Here is an 18342-nt window from a genome sequence, read left to right on the forward strand (position 1 = left end):
TTTGACTTAGGAACATATGTGTAAGATGTCCTAAAATATTATATTTTATTATTATATTATATTTTACCGAGGATTTTGAATTGCCTACACTGCTTATTCCGTAGGCTTAGTCTAGACTCTAGCCAGTTACTCTATCTTGAAGCTCTTTTTTCTAGTCCGATGCCTTTTCTAAGAACCTTTGTTGGAAGTGTATGTGGTTCTATGCATAAGATACTGTACCAAATTTTATATTTTTGTAACTATTAATAACAAGTACTGCCCAGCACTTTCAACTGGTAGGAACTCTTGTATCATGTACAGAAAATTCACTTTCATTATTCGTTAACAAACGACGTATAGTCAGTTATTTAACTGAATACTGCTGTCCATGATTTATTGTCAAATTTCTTTCAGTATTCACAATTGAGCACTGATTCGAATGGAACAATTTATCAATTTCTAAACGATGTTGAAGCATGTTTTTTCACTTTTCTAGATTAAATGACATAACTAACTGAACACAAATAACATAAAAAATTTCAAAACATATAATGAAAGGAATAATGTTCATAATAAACAGTGTTGCTATTATTACCATTATAAATTTGTATCATTAACATCTTCACTTTTCGAGAAATAGCAGTTCTATTTAAATTTGAAGAATCTAAAATTGCTTTCTACTAGTATAATTTTTTCTTCACATTTTCTGCTTAGTTCGATTCGACTTTTTACTTACACTTGATAACAATGTTCTTTATTGTGATTTATCACCATTCCAATATTTATGTTGTAGATGAAACTTGTTTGGTTCCTTCAAGAAACGAAGAAATAATCACCCAAAAATAAGTTCTATTTCATCAGCTAGAAATATCATCTCTCGTTTTTTTGAGGAACCACCTCTGCAATCAGTGGTTGAGTTTCATAATACCTTGAAATGTATTTCGAGGATTTGAACCAGTTTTTGTTGCAGGGGTTCGTTCAAAAAATTCAGAGGAGAAGTATAAATAGCGAAAATTACAGGAACTATAACAGTATCGATCTGTTCGTCAACCAATACACCAAAATGAAATTCTTCGTAAGTTTTATATTTATCTCGTTAATATTTTTCTTCAGCTTTTATTTGTTCTTCAATATTCTAGGAAATATGTTTTTCAGGTTGTTCTTGCTGCCATTTCCATGGCTTCCCTCGCCAACGCTGGGGCAATCTTGGGTGGTGCTATTGCATCCGCACCCTTGGCAACATCATCAGTTCTCTCCACCAGGCTGATAGCCAACAACGCTGGATTAATTGCTTCACCTCTTAGCGGCAACATCATCGGCAGTCCAGTTCTTTCCTCAGGTTTGATCCAAAACCCAGTACTCTCCAGATCCATCGTTGGTCCACAAATCATCGGTTCTCCATTGGTATCTTCTTCAGTATTGGGAAGTCCAATCCTCTCCAGAACTATTGCTGCTCCAGGACTTGTAGGTTCCCCATTGCTTGGCTCAACTCTTGTTGGAAGCCCAGTTCTCTCCAGATCTATCTCTACTCACGGATTGGTCGGTTCTCCTTTGATTCGTTCTGCAGGAATCATTGGAGCTCCAGGACTCATTGGAGCTCAAGGACTCATCGGAGCTCCAGGACTTATTCAAGCTCCAGGTATCCTTGGAAACCAAGTTGTAAGCAGCTGGTAAATCTATTGAATGTGTTGTATATTATTCATTTATACTTTTTGATATTGTTTTGGAGAAACTTCTGTACCAGTGTATTGATGGCTGTTTATACAGAACAATATTTAATGTTTGTAAATAACTCAAAATAAAAAGTAAAACCTATATAACTCGTTTCACATTCCTAAAAAAGTTTCCCGCTCTTGAAAAATAATTCAATTATATCTCGATTTTTATTTGTGATTCCTCAAATGAAATATAAAACTGGTAAAATCATCATTCTATTCATACTTTATCAGATTGATGTTAATGATCAAGATAAAGAGATTTTAAAAATATAAAAGATAGATCATAACCATTGATTATATTTCAACAGACTAATTATTTATTCATGAAGCGGTTACATATTCATAAATGTACCTAATATTTTCTCTAATAACCACTATTTCAAGAGCACTTAGACATGTATCGATCATATTATTTTATAGCTATGTATTTATTAGAAGAACTAAATATTGTAATTTCCTTTGAATAAGGGGAATTTTTTAAATTTAAAGTTCTCATTCACTCAATTTATGTATTACACCTAAATCTAGAAGTGAAAGTCTGATTATTGAGTAAAAGTTCATGTTTGTTTTCTTGGATTTTTCCGATTAATAATATGAGAATGATATTATCACGTATACCTTTAAACAATTCGTGGGTTCACGGGCACAAATGACGCATGAATGAATGTGACTTAAAAATCTCCTGACTTCACATCAACGCTAACTGCTCAAAGTGTTACTTTATCTTGCGGTTAAAGTGATAATTCATCCACTCAAAAGAGCTATAACAACATTTCAACATTTAAATTCATTGAATGACAAGAGACTGAATAGTCTCTTCAATGAATTCAATTGAGAATTGAGAAATTTTTTAAATAAAAAAAAATCTCAATTTCAAAGAAAATCACAATATTTGGAACTGCTAATAGATAGCTATAACATAATATGATCGATACGTCATGTCTAGTGCTCTTGAAGTAGTTATTAGAAGAAATATTAGGTACATCAATGAATATGTAAGAGCTCCATGATTTTATGATAGGTCTGTTAAAATATAATAGAATATAATTGATATTAAGTATCTACCTAAGCTTTGATCATGATATTGAAATTATTGATTTTTATGATTTCAAAACTGCAAAGCCATATTTACTTATTTTTCTCGATCATTAACCTTAACTTGAAAATAGATGAAGTGAAAACTGATATGACCTTTTAAGACTTTATTCAGTGGCGACGCTAGGGAGGGGCCAGAGGGGACCTGGCCCCCCCTAAAATTCTGCTGCCCCTCCTAAAATTTGACGTACTGAGGCGAAAAGATTGGCAGAACATTATTTTGCTTTACTTTGGCCCCCAAAAAAAAAACCGGTCTCCTCTTGGTCATCCCTGTTTTTCAAAGCTGACTTTTTTTTTACAAGACAACAAATTAAAATCGTATTATAATGGGCATATTCAAGGGGGAAATCTTATAAGACCGTGAAACAAGTTGAATAGGTTTTTCTTTTTATTTCGAGATATATACAAACATTAAATATTGTTCTGTATCAACAAACATCTACAAACTGATAGAGAACTTTCTCCAAAACAATATCAAAAAGTATAAATAAACAATATATATCACAGTCAATGGATTTACCAGCTGCTTACAACTTGGCTTCCAAGAATACCTGGTGCTTGGATAAGTCCGGGAGCTCCAATGAGTCCTGGAGCTCCAATGAGTCCTGAAGAACGAATCAAAGGAGAACCGACCAATCCGTGAGTAGAGATAGATCTGGAGAGAACTGGGCTTCCAACAAGAGTTGAGCCAAGCAATGGGGAACCTACGAGTCCTGGAGCACCAATAGTTCTGGAGAGGATTGGACTTCCCAATACTGAAGAAGATACCAATGGAGAACCGATGATTTGTTGTCCAACGATGGATCTGGAGAGTACTGGGCTTTGGATCAAACCTGAGGAAAGAACTGGACTACCGATGATGTTGCCGCTAAGAGGTGAAGCAATTAAACCAGCGTTGTTGGCTATCAGCCTGGTGGAGAGAACAGATGATGTTGCTAAGGGTGCGGATGCAATAGCACCACCCAAGATTGCCCCAGCGTTAGCAAAGGAAGCCATGGAAATGGCAGCAAGAACAACCTGAAAAACATAATTCGTAGAATATCGAAGTTGCAAATAAAAGTTGAAGAATATGAACAAGTGAATGAAAAACTTACGAAGAATTTCATATTGGTGTATTGGTTGACGAACGGATCGATACTGTTAAGTTTCCTGTAATTTTTGCTATTTATACTAATGCTCTGAATTTTTTTTTAATGAGTCCCTTCAATGAAAACTGGTCCAAATCCTCGAAATACATTTTAAGGTATTACGAAATTCAACAACCGATTGCAGAGGTGGTTCTTTCAGAAAAACGAAAGATGTTATTGCTAGCTGATGAAATAAAAGAGATATTTGGGTGATTATTTCTTTGTTTCTTGAAGGAACCAAACAAGTTTCACTTAAAACATTAACTTTGGGATGGTGTCAAATCACAATAACGAACATCATCGTGAAAAAATACGATCGAATTATACTTAGTAGAAAATGATCGCTAAGAAAAAATTATAGAAATAGAGAGCAAATTTATATTTCTTTAAATAGAACTGCCAACACTCTAAAATTGAATTTCAAGGTTTTTCAAATAGCAATTGGAAATGTTTATAATAGCAACTCTGCGACTTATGACTTTAGCATGGTCAATGCCTAAATTTATCTCAAAAAATACTGTGTATTATTTTTTGATATTTCTTATGTCATTTATATTCAATTAGTTATTCCATTTAATCATGGAAAGATACACGCCTCAACAACAAACAAAAAATTTTTTGATTGTTTTGCCAAAATCAGTTCTCATTTGTGAATACTGATAGCAATTCAAAAAAATAATGAACAATATTCATGAAACGACTTACTATTCGTCGTATGGTACACAAATTTGAGAGTGAATTTCTTTACCTTTATACAATAGAAGAATACCAAGTTCTGAGCTGTATACTTGGTACCAAATTCAAATTTGTCCAGATATTTTTGTACTCAAGTTGATACAACTGTCATTTACATTCACGAATCTAAAATATGACTTTAATCTGGTGAGTCAATTGAATAAATAAGCAAAATTTCGTTATAGTAGAAGAGACTCAATTCCACTTATGGAAAATAAAATTCCGAAAACTATAGTTGGGTAACTATCTATTTCTGAATAAACTATGGTTGTTCCAATCAAACAAAAGTATAAAATTTGTTACCTACATAACCACACAGTATACCTATGCTATCCATAGAACCCACAACCACTACCAAAAGAGGCCCCTTAGAAAAGAACAAATAAAAGCTTCAAGATAGTAAAACCGACTAAACTAGAGTCTAGATATCTAGAAGTACACACGTATTTTTAGACATCTTACACATAAGTCAAAAATTACTTTAACTGGAGACCTCAGAACTGTATAACATATGTGATTCCTGCAGGGCCGGCGTTAGGTGTGAAACAGTGAAGCGACCATTTCAGGCCCCTTTATTTGAGGGGCGGAAATTCGGCACAGTTTACTGGCCACCTTTTCATATTTCAATCTTAATTCTCAAAAACCGCATAAGGTTGTTCTGCTCCTCTGCGTTTGTCAACATTCTCTGCATTAAACATCTCTAAACCGCCTTTACTAAGCCGCCTGTACACACATGGCTTGCCAACCAATATGAACAGAATTCCCTATTAACCTCATTGATAGAGGGATAAATCATTATGTATTTCATAAAGACGACAAACAACACTATATTCGCTTTCGAATTATTTGGAAGTCGATGTTTACACATTCATCATATGGGAAGTTCCTACAATTTTGCATTCGAAAAGAGTTTCTGTTGAATGCAAAATGTTTTCAGCAGAACACATATTGTAATCTCGGTTAATTTTCGAAGCACTACTGGAACTTTACATGCCCTACCGGCTACCGTCCTTTGTTTCTTGAATAATCATTCATCGATCGTACGCAGTGTCATGTCGATGTGAAAATCAAATAAAGTACTTGCGCATTATTCATCGGCGTTCAATATTCTTCATTCACTAGAATTCAATTTTTTTACGCACGATTGCAAGATTATTCATCGGAAGAAGAAGGTTCTGTATTATCATGGGAGCAGATGCAGTTTTTTTTGTGGGGTGGGGGTGGTTATGAGGAAGGTTATTAATGCTTTTTGAGGATGGGCGCCGAAAAATTCTTTACTTCAGGTGCAATTGGCGTACTTTTCTTATTTTTTCAGTGGTCGTTCACCGAACCGATCTCAGTATAATTTCGATTTGTTAGCCAGAAACGGTCTCAAACGATAAGATTTGCTTCACTGATGACGAGTTCGTGGTCCGCATCAAAAATGTCCATCTGTCCGCCTGTAAACATGATCACCCCCGAAACCTAGGAGCTAAAATCTTGAAATTTTCAGAATAGTTTACGATCGCAAATTCTACATATACAGGGTAGGGGGGTTGGAGGAACTTTCCCCTGGGCCCCTGAAATATTTGCTGACCCCCTCTCAAAATTTGACATACTGAAGCCAAAATAATCACAAGATCAGCAAAAATTTGATTTGAGTCAATTTCTGAAACAAATATGTCCGAGTGTTCGGTCTGGATGAAGTTAACTGAACTTTCGATTTGAAAAATTCCTCAAAAAAAAAAATTACAATATTTGTATCTTCTGATAGATAGCTATAAAATAATGTGATCAATACATGTCTTAGTTCTTTTGAGGTAGTGGTTGATAAAGAAAATATTAGGTGCATTAATGAATAGGTAGCAGCTCTATGAATAAATAATAAATCTGTTGAAATATCATATAATCAACGGTTCTGATCTTATTGAGCCTTTATCGTAATATTAAAATCATTAGTTTTAATATTTTTGGAGTTATGGTCAAAACTGCATAAGCTATAATTATTTCTTTTGATCATTAATGATCATCAACATCACCTTAACACAGGATGAAGTGAATAATGTGACCTTTTAGATTTCAATCAACAAGTCACAAATGAAAATCGAAATATAATTGAAATACTACTCAATGAGGGGGAATTTTTGTAGGAACATCAAACAAGTTGAATAGGTTTTTCTTTTTATTTTAAGTTATATACAAACATTAAATATTGTTTTGTATCAACAGACACCTATATACTGATAGAGAACTTTCTTCAAAACAATATCAAAAAGTATAAATAAACAATATACATCAGTCAATGAATTTACCAGCTGCTTACAACTTGGTTTCCAAGAATACCTGGAGCTTGAATAAGTCCTGGAGCACCAATGAGTCCTGGAGCTCCAATGATTCCTGAAGAACGAATCAAAGGAGAACCGACCAATCCGTGAGTAGAGATAGATCTGGAGAGAACTGGGCTTCCAACAAGAGTTGAGCCAAGCAATGGGGATCCTACAAGTCCTGGAGCAGCAATAGTTCTGGAGAGAATTGGACTTCCCAATACTGAAGAAGTTACCAATGGAGAACCGATGATTTGTTGTCCAACGATGGATCTGGAGAGTACTGGGCTTTGGATCAAACCTGAGGAAAGAACTGGACTGCCGATGATGTTGCCGCTAAGTGGTGAAGCAATCAATCCAGCGTTGTTGGCAATCAGCCTGGTGGAGAGAACTGATGATGTTGCTAAGGGTGCAGATGCAATAGCACCACCCAAGATTGCCCCAGCGTTGGCGAGGGAAGCCATGGAAATGGCAGCAAGAACGACCTGAAAAACATAATTCGTAGAATATCAAAGTTGCAAATAAAAGTTGAAGAATATGAACAAGTGAATAAAAAACTTACGAAGAATTTCATATTGGTATATTGGATGACGAACGGATCGATACTGTTAAGTTTCCTGTAATTTTCGCTATTTATAATAATGCTCTGATTTTTTCTTTGAATGAGTCCCTTCAATGAAAACTGGTCCAAATCCTCGAAATACATTTTAAGGTATTACGAAATTCAACAACCGATTGCAGAGGTGGTTCTTTCAGACAAACGAAAGATGTTATTGCTAGGTGATGAAATAAAAGAGATATTTGGGTGATTATTTCTTTGTTTCTTGGAGGAACCAAACAAGTTTCACTTAAAAAATGAACTTTGGGATGGTGTCGAATCACAATAACCAACATTGGCGTGAAAAAATAAGATCGAATTATACTTAGTAGAAAAGTGGAAGTAAAAGTGAATATTAAGGTTTTTGAAATAGCAATTGGAAATGTTTATAATAACAACTCTGCTACTTATGACTTAAGCATAGTCAATGCCGAAATATATCTGAAAAAATATGTTGTGTATTATTTTTTGATATTTGTTATGTCATTTATATTCAAAAAGTTATGCCATTTAATGATGGAAAGATACACGCCTCAACAACAAACAAACTAATTTTTCAATTGTTTTGCCAAAATCTGTTCTTATTTGAGAATTCTTAAGAAATTTGAAAAAATAGTGAACAATATTTTTCAGTGAAACGACTTACTATTCGTCGTATGGTACACAAATTTGAAAGTGAATGTCTTTACACGATAGAAGAATACCAAGTTCTGAGCTGAATCGGTGATCAGTATAGACCGATCACGTTCTGGCCATCATCGTTTTTGAAGAAGTACGGACCAATGATTCCGCCAGCCCATAAAGAACACCAAACAGTCAGTTTTTCTGTTTCGACATACACTTGAGGATTATCTTCACTCCAAATGCGGCAGTTCTGTTTGTTGAAGTAGCCATTCAACCAGAAGTGCGCTTCATCGCTAAAAAAAATAAAATGGACGTAGTGCGCGATACGTATTCCGCACAGAACCATTATTTTCTAAATGAAATTGCACTGTTTGCAAACGTTGTTCAGGCGTGAGTCTATTCATGATGAATTGCCAAACCAAACTGAGAATAAATCACTTGACAGCTGTTAAATCGGTCGCCATATTGAACAGTAATGCCAACTTAAAGTTATATACCCCGAAAAAAAACACCCTATACTTTCCCACAAGCGTACACCCCCCACGTCCGAACAAAAAAGCTAGAACCAACGGTGTCCGCTCTTGGAAGATTTCTCGGTATATAATTGATCATCTAATTGTAAAATTATCTATTAGCGATCATTCTCTGCTTAGTTAAATTCGATTTTATTTTTCAAGAAAATTTTGTATCATGATTTTCACCATTTTAAAGTTCATGTTGAAAATTAAACTTGTTTGGTTCCCTCAAGAAACAAAAAAATCACCCAAAAATATGTTCGATTTCATCAGCTTGCAATCACATCTCTCGTTTTTCTGACGAACCATGTTTGCAATCCGTTGTTGAATTGCGTAATACCTTGAAATGTATTTCGAGGATTTGGACCAGTTTTCATTGAAGGTACTCGATCAAAAAAATTCAGAGGATAAGTATAAATAGCGAAAATTAAAGGAACAATAACAGTATCGATCTGTTCGTCAACCCATTTACCAATATGAAATTCTTCGTAAGTTTGTTATTCTCTCGTTCATATTCTTCAACTTTTATTCGCAACTTCGATATTCTAGGAAATATGTTTTTCAGGTCGTTCTTGCTGCCATTTCCATGGCTTCCCTCGCCAACGCTGGGGCAATCTTGGGTGGTGCACCCTTAGCAACATCTTCAGTTCTCTCCACCAGGCTGGTAGCCAACAACGCTGGATTAATTGCTTCACCTCTTAGCGGCAACATCATCGGCAGTCCAGTTCTTTCCTCAGGTTTGATCCAAAGCCCAGTACTCTCCAGATCCATCGTTGGTCCACAAATCATCGGTTCTCCATTGGTATCTTCTTCAGTATTGGGAAGTCCAATCCTCTCCAGAACTATTGCTGCTCCAGGACTCGTAGGTTCCCCATTGCTTGGATCAACTCTTGTTGGAAGCCCAGTTCTCTCCAGATCTATCTCTACTCACGGATTGGTCGGTTCTCCTTTGATTCGTTCTTCAGGAATCATTGGATCTTCAGGACTCATTGGTGCTCCAGGACTTATCCAAGCTCCAGGTATTCTTGGAAGCCCAGTTGTAAGCAGCTGGTGAAAAGACTGATTTTATTACATGTTTCTTAGATCGCATCGAAATTGTAAACATTACTGTAAATAAATAATTTATAAAATTAGTTACCCAAATCTTTTACTTCCCCAAATGCATATGTAGCAATAATGTATAAAAATTTACAGATATTAAATTTTGAGGAAGACTTCAACATGATCGATAAAAATATCGAAATGGCTTTCGAAACACTGAGCAAGCTCAGGACTTTTTAAAAAATTGAGATTTCATGCGGAGAAAGAACAGAATCATTGAATAATTAAGCTGATCGATTTTGAAAATAATTGAAAAATAATTACATAAGCTTCTTTTCATAATTCTGTCAACCAATCTATTAATTCTATGCTGCTTGGTGTCTCATTGAAAGTTAAGATTCAAGAAGAATTATACATATTGCACGATTCAGAACTTTAGCTATTTGATAAGCTCTTCTACATTCGATGCACTAGAGGCTGAATTTTTCAGATAATTTCATCATTTTTCTAATGGAAGTCAAACATAATGGAAATAATGAACACTGACTTAGCTTAAAGAGAATCGCTCATTCATGCGTCTACTGAGTGCTTGACCACTTGTACTCTACAGAATTTTATGTTGGATTTTAATGAGAAGAATATTCAATATATTCGATACTTACTTGATCAAAACTCATCATAGATAAAATGAAACAAAGTGATTTCTACTAATCTAGAGAATGTTTTAGTTTGTTATTAGTTGGATTCAAATATACTTCCCAAATCATTCATGTTTTTTATATAGGGTGTTCTTTTCGAGGTATATAACTTTAAGTTGGGATTACTGTTCAAGATGGCGACCGATTTAACAGCTGTCGAGTGATTTATTCTCAGTTTGGTTTGGCAATTCATCATGAATAGACTCACGCCTGAACAACACTTGCAAAAAGTGCAATTTTATTTCGAAAATAATGGTTCTGTGCGGAATACGTATCGCGCACTACGTCCATTTTATTTTGTTAAGCGATGGTTGAATGGCTACGTCAACAAACAAAACTGCCGCATTTGGAGTAAAGCTAATCCTCAAGTGTATGTCGAAACACCGTTACATCCAGAAAAACTGGCTGTTTGGTGCGCTTTATGGGCTGGTGGAATCATTGGTCCGTACTTCTTCAAAAACGATGATGGCCAGAACGTTACAGTCAATGGTGATCGGTATAGAGCCATGATTACTAATTTTTTTATTCCTGAATTGAACAACCATGATGTCCAGGAGCTGTGGTTCCAACAAGAATGCGCAACATGTCACACAGCTCGTGCGACAATCGATTTATTGAAAGACACGTTTGGTGACCGCCTAATTTCACGTTTTGGACCTGTGAATTGGATCTTTTGATCTTGTGATTTAACACCGCTAGCTACTTTCTGTGGGGCTATGTAAAGTCATTGGTCTATGCGGATAAGCCACAAACGAATAATCCATCGTTGTTTTATTGCAATTCAAGGTTTTATAGCTCTAAAAAAACACCCTTTATTATGCGGCACCTTTGATGATTATTGAAGATAAATTTGTCTGTATTCTGTCCTATTTTAATTATGGCACCCTAGGGGACCGCCTACCCTTACAGTGACTTTATACACTACATTGACGACACTGCTCGTCAGTATTTTGATTTGTTGGAGCCCTGTCCGCCATTAAAATTCGAACTTACACCAGATATCTCAGATTTTCTCTATTTACATTCGAGTGCTGGGCTATTTCACATGCTTTGAAGCATTCTTGTTTGACTTGTTAGTAATTGTGACTGGTTTAGGGGGTTCAAACCCCTCCAAAATGTGAAAATATTATCAAAAGGAACGAGCGGTCGATCAACCATCGCGCAGGCGCAGTCGATAATCTGAAACTTGAAACACCGCTTAATATTCGATTTGAATCTGATATTTTCCATTGGTCTTTAATGGCGGATGGTCGGAGTTGTCACTGTGGGGTATACAGTCACTGTACTTACCCCTGCCTAGTTTCTGCCCCCTAGCGACAGTCCTGTTTTATTTGAGTATTTTTTCCATGTGGAAATTACTTAAAACAATCCGAGACCGTGATAATTCCATTTCTCACAATTTCGTTTCAAATGATTGAAATTAATGAACCAAGGACAGAGATCAAACATCGACCAAAAATAAAAATTCAATATCAATATGAAACAAGAATAAACGACATCCTTCTTGTCAAGGTGCTCTTCATACATACGGTATAACTATATCTATCTTTTGAAGGAAGTTCTCGTAAACGCATTAATAAATTAACAGATAATTTCATGCAATAGGTCGAATTCTTTCATAATAGATGGACTAGAATAATTATATTGTTTTATTCAAATTGATAAACTAGTTTTACTAAAATTTGGCAAATCAATTGGGAGAAATTTGTATATAAGGAAAAATTGTCTTGTTTGAAATCAGTGTTCAATCATCATCGAACAAATCAATCACAAAATGAATTCCCTTGTAAGTATAAATCGTAATACCAAATTCGTGAAATAAATTCCAACATTTAGACAATTATCGTCAATTTTATTATTTCGTCAAAAGAATTGTAATTTTCGAGATTTTTGAGATTTACATCTGAATTTTCATATCACTCATTTTTTCATTGTTCTTCATTTCATGTCATTAGAATATCTCACGAAATTCGGCATAAACTTAGTATTGTAATCTTGAAAGATACTACCTTCTGAGTTTAAATTCAATTGAATCGGATTTTTCGACTTATCAGAAAATTCTATAACTCAGAAACCGTTGAGTGGATTTATATTGTTAAAATTAATCATATTTACAGATTGTTCTTGCTGTTATCTCCATGGCTGCTCTGGCCAGTGCTGGTACACTTCTTGGAGGAGCAGCTCTTACTACTGGCCCTCTCGCCACATCCTCTCTAGTCTCACCCCTAGGTGTTCACCAAGCTAACGTTCTTTCTGCACCATGGAACAGTGGCGTACTGGCTTCCCCATCATGGGTAGGTAGTCCACTTTTGCAGAGGACTGTCTCCACCCATGGAGTTTTGGGATCACCCTGGCTCAGTTCTTCAGCTATAGTAGCTCAGCCAACTTTAGTCCATGGTGGTTTGGTTGGAGCCCGTACCATCTGGTAGATAATAAGTGTTTGTTAATATTCTGTAAATTTTGAAGAAATATACTGTAAATATGTACATTGTGTTTGATATTAAGTATTTTAATCATTCCACCTCAAAACATTTCTCTGTTGTATTGGTGTACAACTTTGCTTCCGCTGTTTGCACTAGATGCCTGTAGAGTAAGTGGTAGTCGAAATAAATAGATCATAGATTACATACATTAAACTTGATATTTGTTAACATAACACCATCGAAATATTGGACTGGAGACGAATAATGGGTTCATTAGGATAAAATCATGGGGATATCCCGACCATGCATCCACGTCGACAGCCAAACCGAACATTCATGGTTCCAAGGTCATGCTCATGGTTTGGTGCGACCAGCTCGGCATAGTGCATCATGAAATGTTAAAACCGACTGAAACAATCATTGGAGTCAAGCTTTGAAAGACAAACAACCGCAATACAACGAGATATTTGATACAGTAATTTTACAGCATGACAATACTTGACCCCATGTTTCGAAAGTGGTCAAGACATACTTAGAGACATTTAAATTGGAAATCCCATCTCACCCGCCGTATTCTCCAGGTGTTGCTCCTACGGACTATCACTTGTTTCGATCAATGGGTATGCCTGGTTGACCAGCACTTCCGATCTCATGAAGAAGTAAAAATTGGATCGATTCGGGAATCGCTTCGAAAGAAGACCAGTATTTTCAACGCGGGATTCGTACGCTGCCCGAAAGATGGGAGAAAGTCGCTGCCAGTGATGGACAATACTTTGAATCATAAATGTATAACCAGTTTTTTGCAATAAAGCCTCGAATTTCGGAAAAAAACGACAGAAGGAAAGTTATATGTCTCTGTAATACTAAGTGATCCGATTACCTGAAACGATTGTCGGATCAAGGTATATGACGCTCAAATACCTATAGGTTTATACTTGCATATCGCACACCTACAATCAGATATCGGATCGGACACCTGACTCGGATGCAAGAGCAGTGCGTCCTGCAATCGGACCAATTAAAAGTCTGATTCAACTACTGGAAGGCAAGCCTTGGATTGTTTTTGAATAGTCTTCTGAAAACATATGTTTTAACTAGTTAATACAGAGAAAAGACGTGTGGAACTATGTGCGATACCGAGAGGCTGTTGCATATGAGATTCTCCATTTTAATAATAATAATAATTAAATATTAGGTATGTACTGAACTATTAGTATTATGCCAAGTTTTTCGAAAATATTCGAACTGATAATGTGCTCCAGAATCACAGAATTCCAGAAAAGTTGTGATTTTTTCAGTAACAATAGTAATTTACGTAACAAGTCCGAAAATAGGGTTTTTTTGGACGAATAGACAAAATTCCAGGACGAGCGTAAGCGAGTCCTGGAAGTCTGTGAGTCCAAAAAAAAACATTTTCGGGCGTGTTGCGTACAATATTTTTTCGGCAACCGTGTAGAATAACAAATCAATGAGACGACAAATTTCTTTTATATACATTTTAATTCTTATTTAAATTAAACAGAACAGAAAATACCACATATGAACTGTCAGCCGTTTTCTCGGTTGCTATGGTAATGATCAACTGCATTTATTAAAAATATACCTACCAATATTTTCATATTCACAATGACACAAACGAGGTGATTCTTTTCGGCCTAGTCCGGGAAGTACGTACTTTCCGGACTAGGCCGGGAAATACTACTTTCTCAGAGAAAAAGCGTCCAGGAAGTGAGCACTTCCCGGACGGTTGCCAAAAATAGTAATTTACGTAACAAGTCCGGAAAATAGGGTTTCTTTGGACGAATAGACAAAATTCCAGGACGAGTGTAAGCGAATCCTGGAAGTCTGTGAGTCCAAAAAAACCATTTTAGGGCGTGTTGCGTACAATATTTTTTCGGCAACCATGTAAAATAACACTATCGCTGCTGCTTTCCATATTTTATTGCGATTGCGATCAAAAAACATGCAAATTTTTTACAACTAATTTCATATGAACTGACAGCCGTTATCTCAGTTGCTATGGATTCTATGATTCTTTTCCGGCCTAGTCCGGGAAGTACGTACTTTCCGGACTAGGCCGGGAAATGCTACTTTCTCAGAGAAAAAGCGCCAGGGAAGTGAGCACTTCCAGAACGGTTGCCGAAAAAATATATTTCTCAAAGGAAAATCTGCCCAAACAGCCATATCTGAACTAACAAAGAACATATTGGAACTGTTGGAAGAAGGCAACTTAGCACTACTAACCATTTTTTTGGATACGACGAAAGCTTACGACTCGATGAACCATAGATCATATATATACAAACTAAAACAAGGAGTGAAAATCATAAAGGGAAAAATGTTGAAACCACTGAGCTGATAGAGGAATAGTACAAAGAGTTGTATTGGGGCCACTTCTATTTCTAATATTCCTGAATGATTAGGAAGATAGTGCCGGAAAGATAAGAAATTAATCAATTTTGTGGACGATACCAATCTGCTGGTAGGAGCAAAATTACATTGATTCGTGCAGGAAAGAACTTCTTCAATAAGACACACCAATGGCTACAGAAGAACCTTATAGTTTGTCAGTACTAACAGAAGTAATAAAAGCAAACCAACCACCATTTCTTTAGAAATAAGTTTATAAATATTGTAATTGTAGACAGTACTGAATTTCTGGGTGTATTCATAGACTCATTCATTAATTCGGTGGTCGCAAACTAATATTCAGAAAGTAGATATATAAATGAATAAGGGTATCGAAAAAAAAAACGAAAATGATCCAACAGAAATATATCGGTTCTCGACCACTTTGATCGAGAAATAAATGATAAAAATTTTCCAATACCAGTTCGCGACCGCCGAATATTGAACAGAAAATATACATTTATTTGTTTCTTGATTGAAATACACTCAAAAATATGGAACAAAATGTACGCACATAATTCTTTTAAAATAAGAAATAATTACTATTTTCAAGTCATATATCACAAAGCACTTTTCTAAGAGAGGACGAGAAAGAACCCTTTTCTATGATAGACGATTATAAATAAATTTATATTTTTATTATTATTTCATCTCAAATCACGGAATGGTCGAGAGCCAGTGCCGGTTGGCTAACCAGTGCATTTACCCTATTTTTCACATCCTTCTTGTCAAGGTACTCTTCATAATATCTATACCTATATGTATCTTTTGAAGGAAGTTCTCGTAAACGCATTCATAAATTAACAGATGATTTCATGCAATAGGTCGAATTCTTTCATAATAGATGGACTAGAATAATTATATTGTTTTATTCAAATTTATAAACTAGTTTTACTAAAATTTGGCAAATCAATTGGGAGAAATTTGTATATAAGGAAATATTGTCTTGTTTGAAATCAGTGTTCAATCATCAACGAACAAATCAATCTCAAAATGAATTCCCTCGTAAGTACAAACCGTAATATCAAATTCGTGAAATCAATTCCAACATTTAAACAATTCGATTATCGTCAATTTTATCATTTCGTCAAAATTATTGTAATTTTCGATATTTTTGAGATTTACATCTGAATTTTTATATCACTCATTTTTTCATTGTCCTTCATTTCATGTCATTAGAATACGTCACGAAATTCGGCATAAACCTTCGTATTGTAATCTTGAAAGATACTATCTTCTGAGTTTAAATTCAAATGAATCGGATTTTTCGACTCATTCGAAGTATTTCAAAAAGTCTATAACTCGGAAACGGTTGAACGGATTCATATAATTCAAATTAATCATATTCACAGATTGTTCTTGCTGTTATCTCCATGGCTGCTTTGGCCAGTGCTGGTACACTTCTTGGAGGAGCAGCTCTTACTACTGGCCCTCTCGCCACAACCTCTCTAGTCTCACCCCTAGGTGTTCACCAAGCTAACGTTCTTTCTGCACCATGGAACAGTGGCGTACTGGCTTCCCCATCATGGGTAGGTAGTCCACTTTTGCAGAGGACTGTCTCCACCCATGGAGTTTTGGGATCACCCTGGCTCAGTTCTTCAGCTATAGTAGCTCAGCCAACTTTAGTCCATGGAGGTTTGGTTGGAGCCCGTACCATCTGGTAGATAATAAATGTTTGTTAATATTCTGTAAATTTTAAAGAAATATACTGTAAATATGTACATTGTGTTTGATGTTAAATATTTTTATCCTTCCACCTCAAAATATTTCTCTGCATTAATACTTCGTTATCCATATCGAAGAGAGTGGATCTGTTACTCAAGGCCCATACATCATCGAAATACACGCTTGATCGAAAATATTGCTGCTGTAAGTTCAAGTTAAGCGCGCTATGCCGTATTTCGCATCTGGATTTGCATCTCCATCCTTATGAGGTGCAGTTTACACAATAACTGAAGTCAGCTTAATATGGAATGCATAGAACATATGGATATATATGGATGCTTGAATACCTTTTGATGACGATTTTGCGCATCGAAATTCTTCAGCGAAAAAGCGTATTTTTCACTCAGTGGCTATGTAAACAATCGAAATTTTCTCTTATTGGTGCAGTGTAAATCCTCATCCAACTGATGAGAGACTATTACTATTACATTCACAAAAAGTAACGGGTGTTTTTTTTCGAGGTATATAACTTTAAGTTGGCATTACTGTTCGTGATGGTGACCGATTAAACAGCTGTCAAGTGATTTATTCTCAGTTTGGTTTGGCAATTCATCATGAATAGACTCACGACTGAACGATACTTGCAAATAGTGCAATTTTATTTCGAAAATAATGGTTCTGTGCGGAATACGTATCGCACACTAGGTCCATTAGCGATGAAGTGCACTTCTGGTTGAATGACTACGTCAACAAACAGAACTGCCGCATTTGGAGTGAAGCTAATCCTCAAGTGTATGTCGAAACACCGTTACATCCAGAAAATCTGACTGTTTGGTGCGCTTTATGGGCTGGTGGAATCATTGGTCCGTACTTCTTCAAAAACGATGATGGCCAGAACGTTACAGTCAGTGGTGATCGGTATAGAGCCATGATTACTAACTTTTTCATTCCTGAATTGAACAACCATGATGTCCAGGAGCTGTGGTTCCAACAAGACGGCGCAACATGTCACACAGCTCGTGCCACAATCGATTTATTGAAAGACACGTTTGGTGACCGCCTAATTTCACGTTTTGGACCTGTGAATTGGCCCCCAAGATCTTGTGATTTAACACCGCTAGACTACTTTCTGTGGGGCTATGTAAAGTCATTGGTCTATACGGATAAGCCACAAACCCTTGTCCATTTGGAAGACAACATTCGCCGTGTTATTGCCGATATATGGCCACAAATGTTGGAAAAGTCATCGAAAATTGGACGTCCAGATTGGACTACATCCGAGCCAGCCGTGGCGGTCATATGCCAGAAATCATATTTAAAATGTAATTCCACAAGATTATCTTGCGGATAAATAAAATTCATGTCAATCGAATGATCCATCGTTGTTTTATTGCAATTTAAAGTTCTATAGC

At 35.9% G+C, this 18342-nt stretch overlaps 4 protein-coding genes across 7 annotated transcripts; 3 read left to right on the forward strand and 1 right to left on the reverse strand.

The window, feature by feature from the left end:
- The first annotated feature begins 896 nt into the window (after positions 1-896).
- Positions 897-9827, forward strand: LOC123684218. Of its 3 annotated transcripts, XM_045623391.1 has the most exons (3): positions 899-1054; positions 1135-1220; positions 9334-9827. In XM_045623391.1, the coding sequence occupies exons 1-3, from the start codon at positions 914-916 to the stop codon at positions 9746-9748; spliced, it is 642 nt and encodes a 213-aa protein (XP_045479347.1). In that variant the 5' UTR covers positions 899-913; the 3' UTR covers positions 9749-9827. The 3 variants fall into 3 exon arrangements, with proteins under 3 accessions (XP_045479345.1, XP_045479347.1, XP_045479348.1); XM_045623389.1 differs by lacking the exon at positions 9334-9827 and having other exon boundaries at positions 897-1054; positions 1135-1794; XM_045623392.1 differs by lacking the exons at positions 899-1054; positions 1135-1220 and adding an exon at positions 9092-9182 and having other exon boundaries at positions 9260-9827.
- LOC123684219 lies at positions 3168-7639 on the reverse strand. 2 transcript variants are annotated; one of them, XM_045623394.1, is made up of 2 exons: positions 7520-7630; positions 3168-3809 (listed from the first exon to the last, which is right to left on the reverse strand). In XM_045623394.1, the coding sequence occupies exons 1-2, from the start codon at positions 7529-7531 to the stop codon at positions 3309-3311; spliced, it is 513 nt and encodes a 170-aa protein (XP_045479350.1). In that variant the 5' UTR covers positions 7532-7630; the 3' UTR covers positions 3168-3308. The 2 variants fall into 2 exon arrangements, with proteins under 2 accessions (XP_045479350.1, XP_045479349.1); XM_045623393.1 differs by lacking the exon at positions 3168-3809 and adding an exon at positions 6803-7442 and having other exon boundaries at positions 7520-7639.
- A 2238-nt stretch (positions 9828-12065) lies between the features above and the next one.
- LOC123684222 lies at positions 12066-12919 on the forward strand. The gene is made up of 2 exons (XM_045623397.1): positions 12066-12219; positions 12551-12919. The coding sequence occupies exons 1-2, from the start codon at positions 12208-12210 to the stop codon at positions 12860-12862; spliced, it is 324 nt and encodes a 107-aa protein (XP_045479353.1). The 5' UTR covers positions 12066-12207; the 3' UTR covers positions 12863-12919.
- A 3199-nt stretch (positions 12920-16118) lies between these two features.
- Positions 16119-16929, forward strand: LOC123684221. The gene is made up of 2 exons (XM_045623396.1): positions 16119-16270; positions 16618-16929. The coding sequence occupies exons 1-2, from the start codon at positions 16259-16261 to the stop codon at positions 16927-16929; spliced, it is 324 nt and encodes a 107-aa protein (XP_045479352.1). The 5' UTR covers positions 16119-16258.
- Positions 16930-18342: the final 1413 nt, after the last annotated feature.

Source organism: Harmonia axyridis, chromosome 7 (assembly GCF_914767665.1).
Source record: "Harmonia axyridis chromosome 7, icHarAxyr1.1, whole genome shotgun sequence".
Taxonomy (NCBI): Eukaryota; Metazoa; Arthropoda; class Insecta; order Coleoptera; family Coccinellidae; genus Harmonia; species Harmonia axyridis.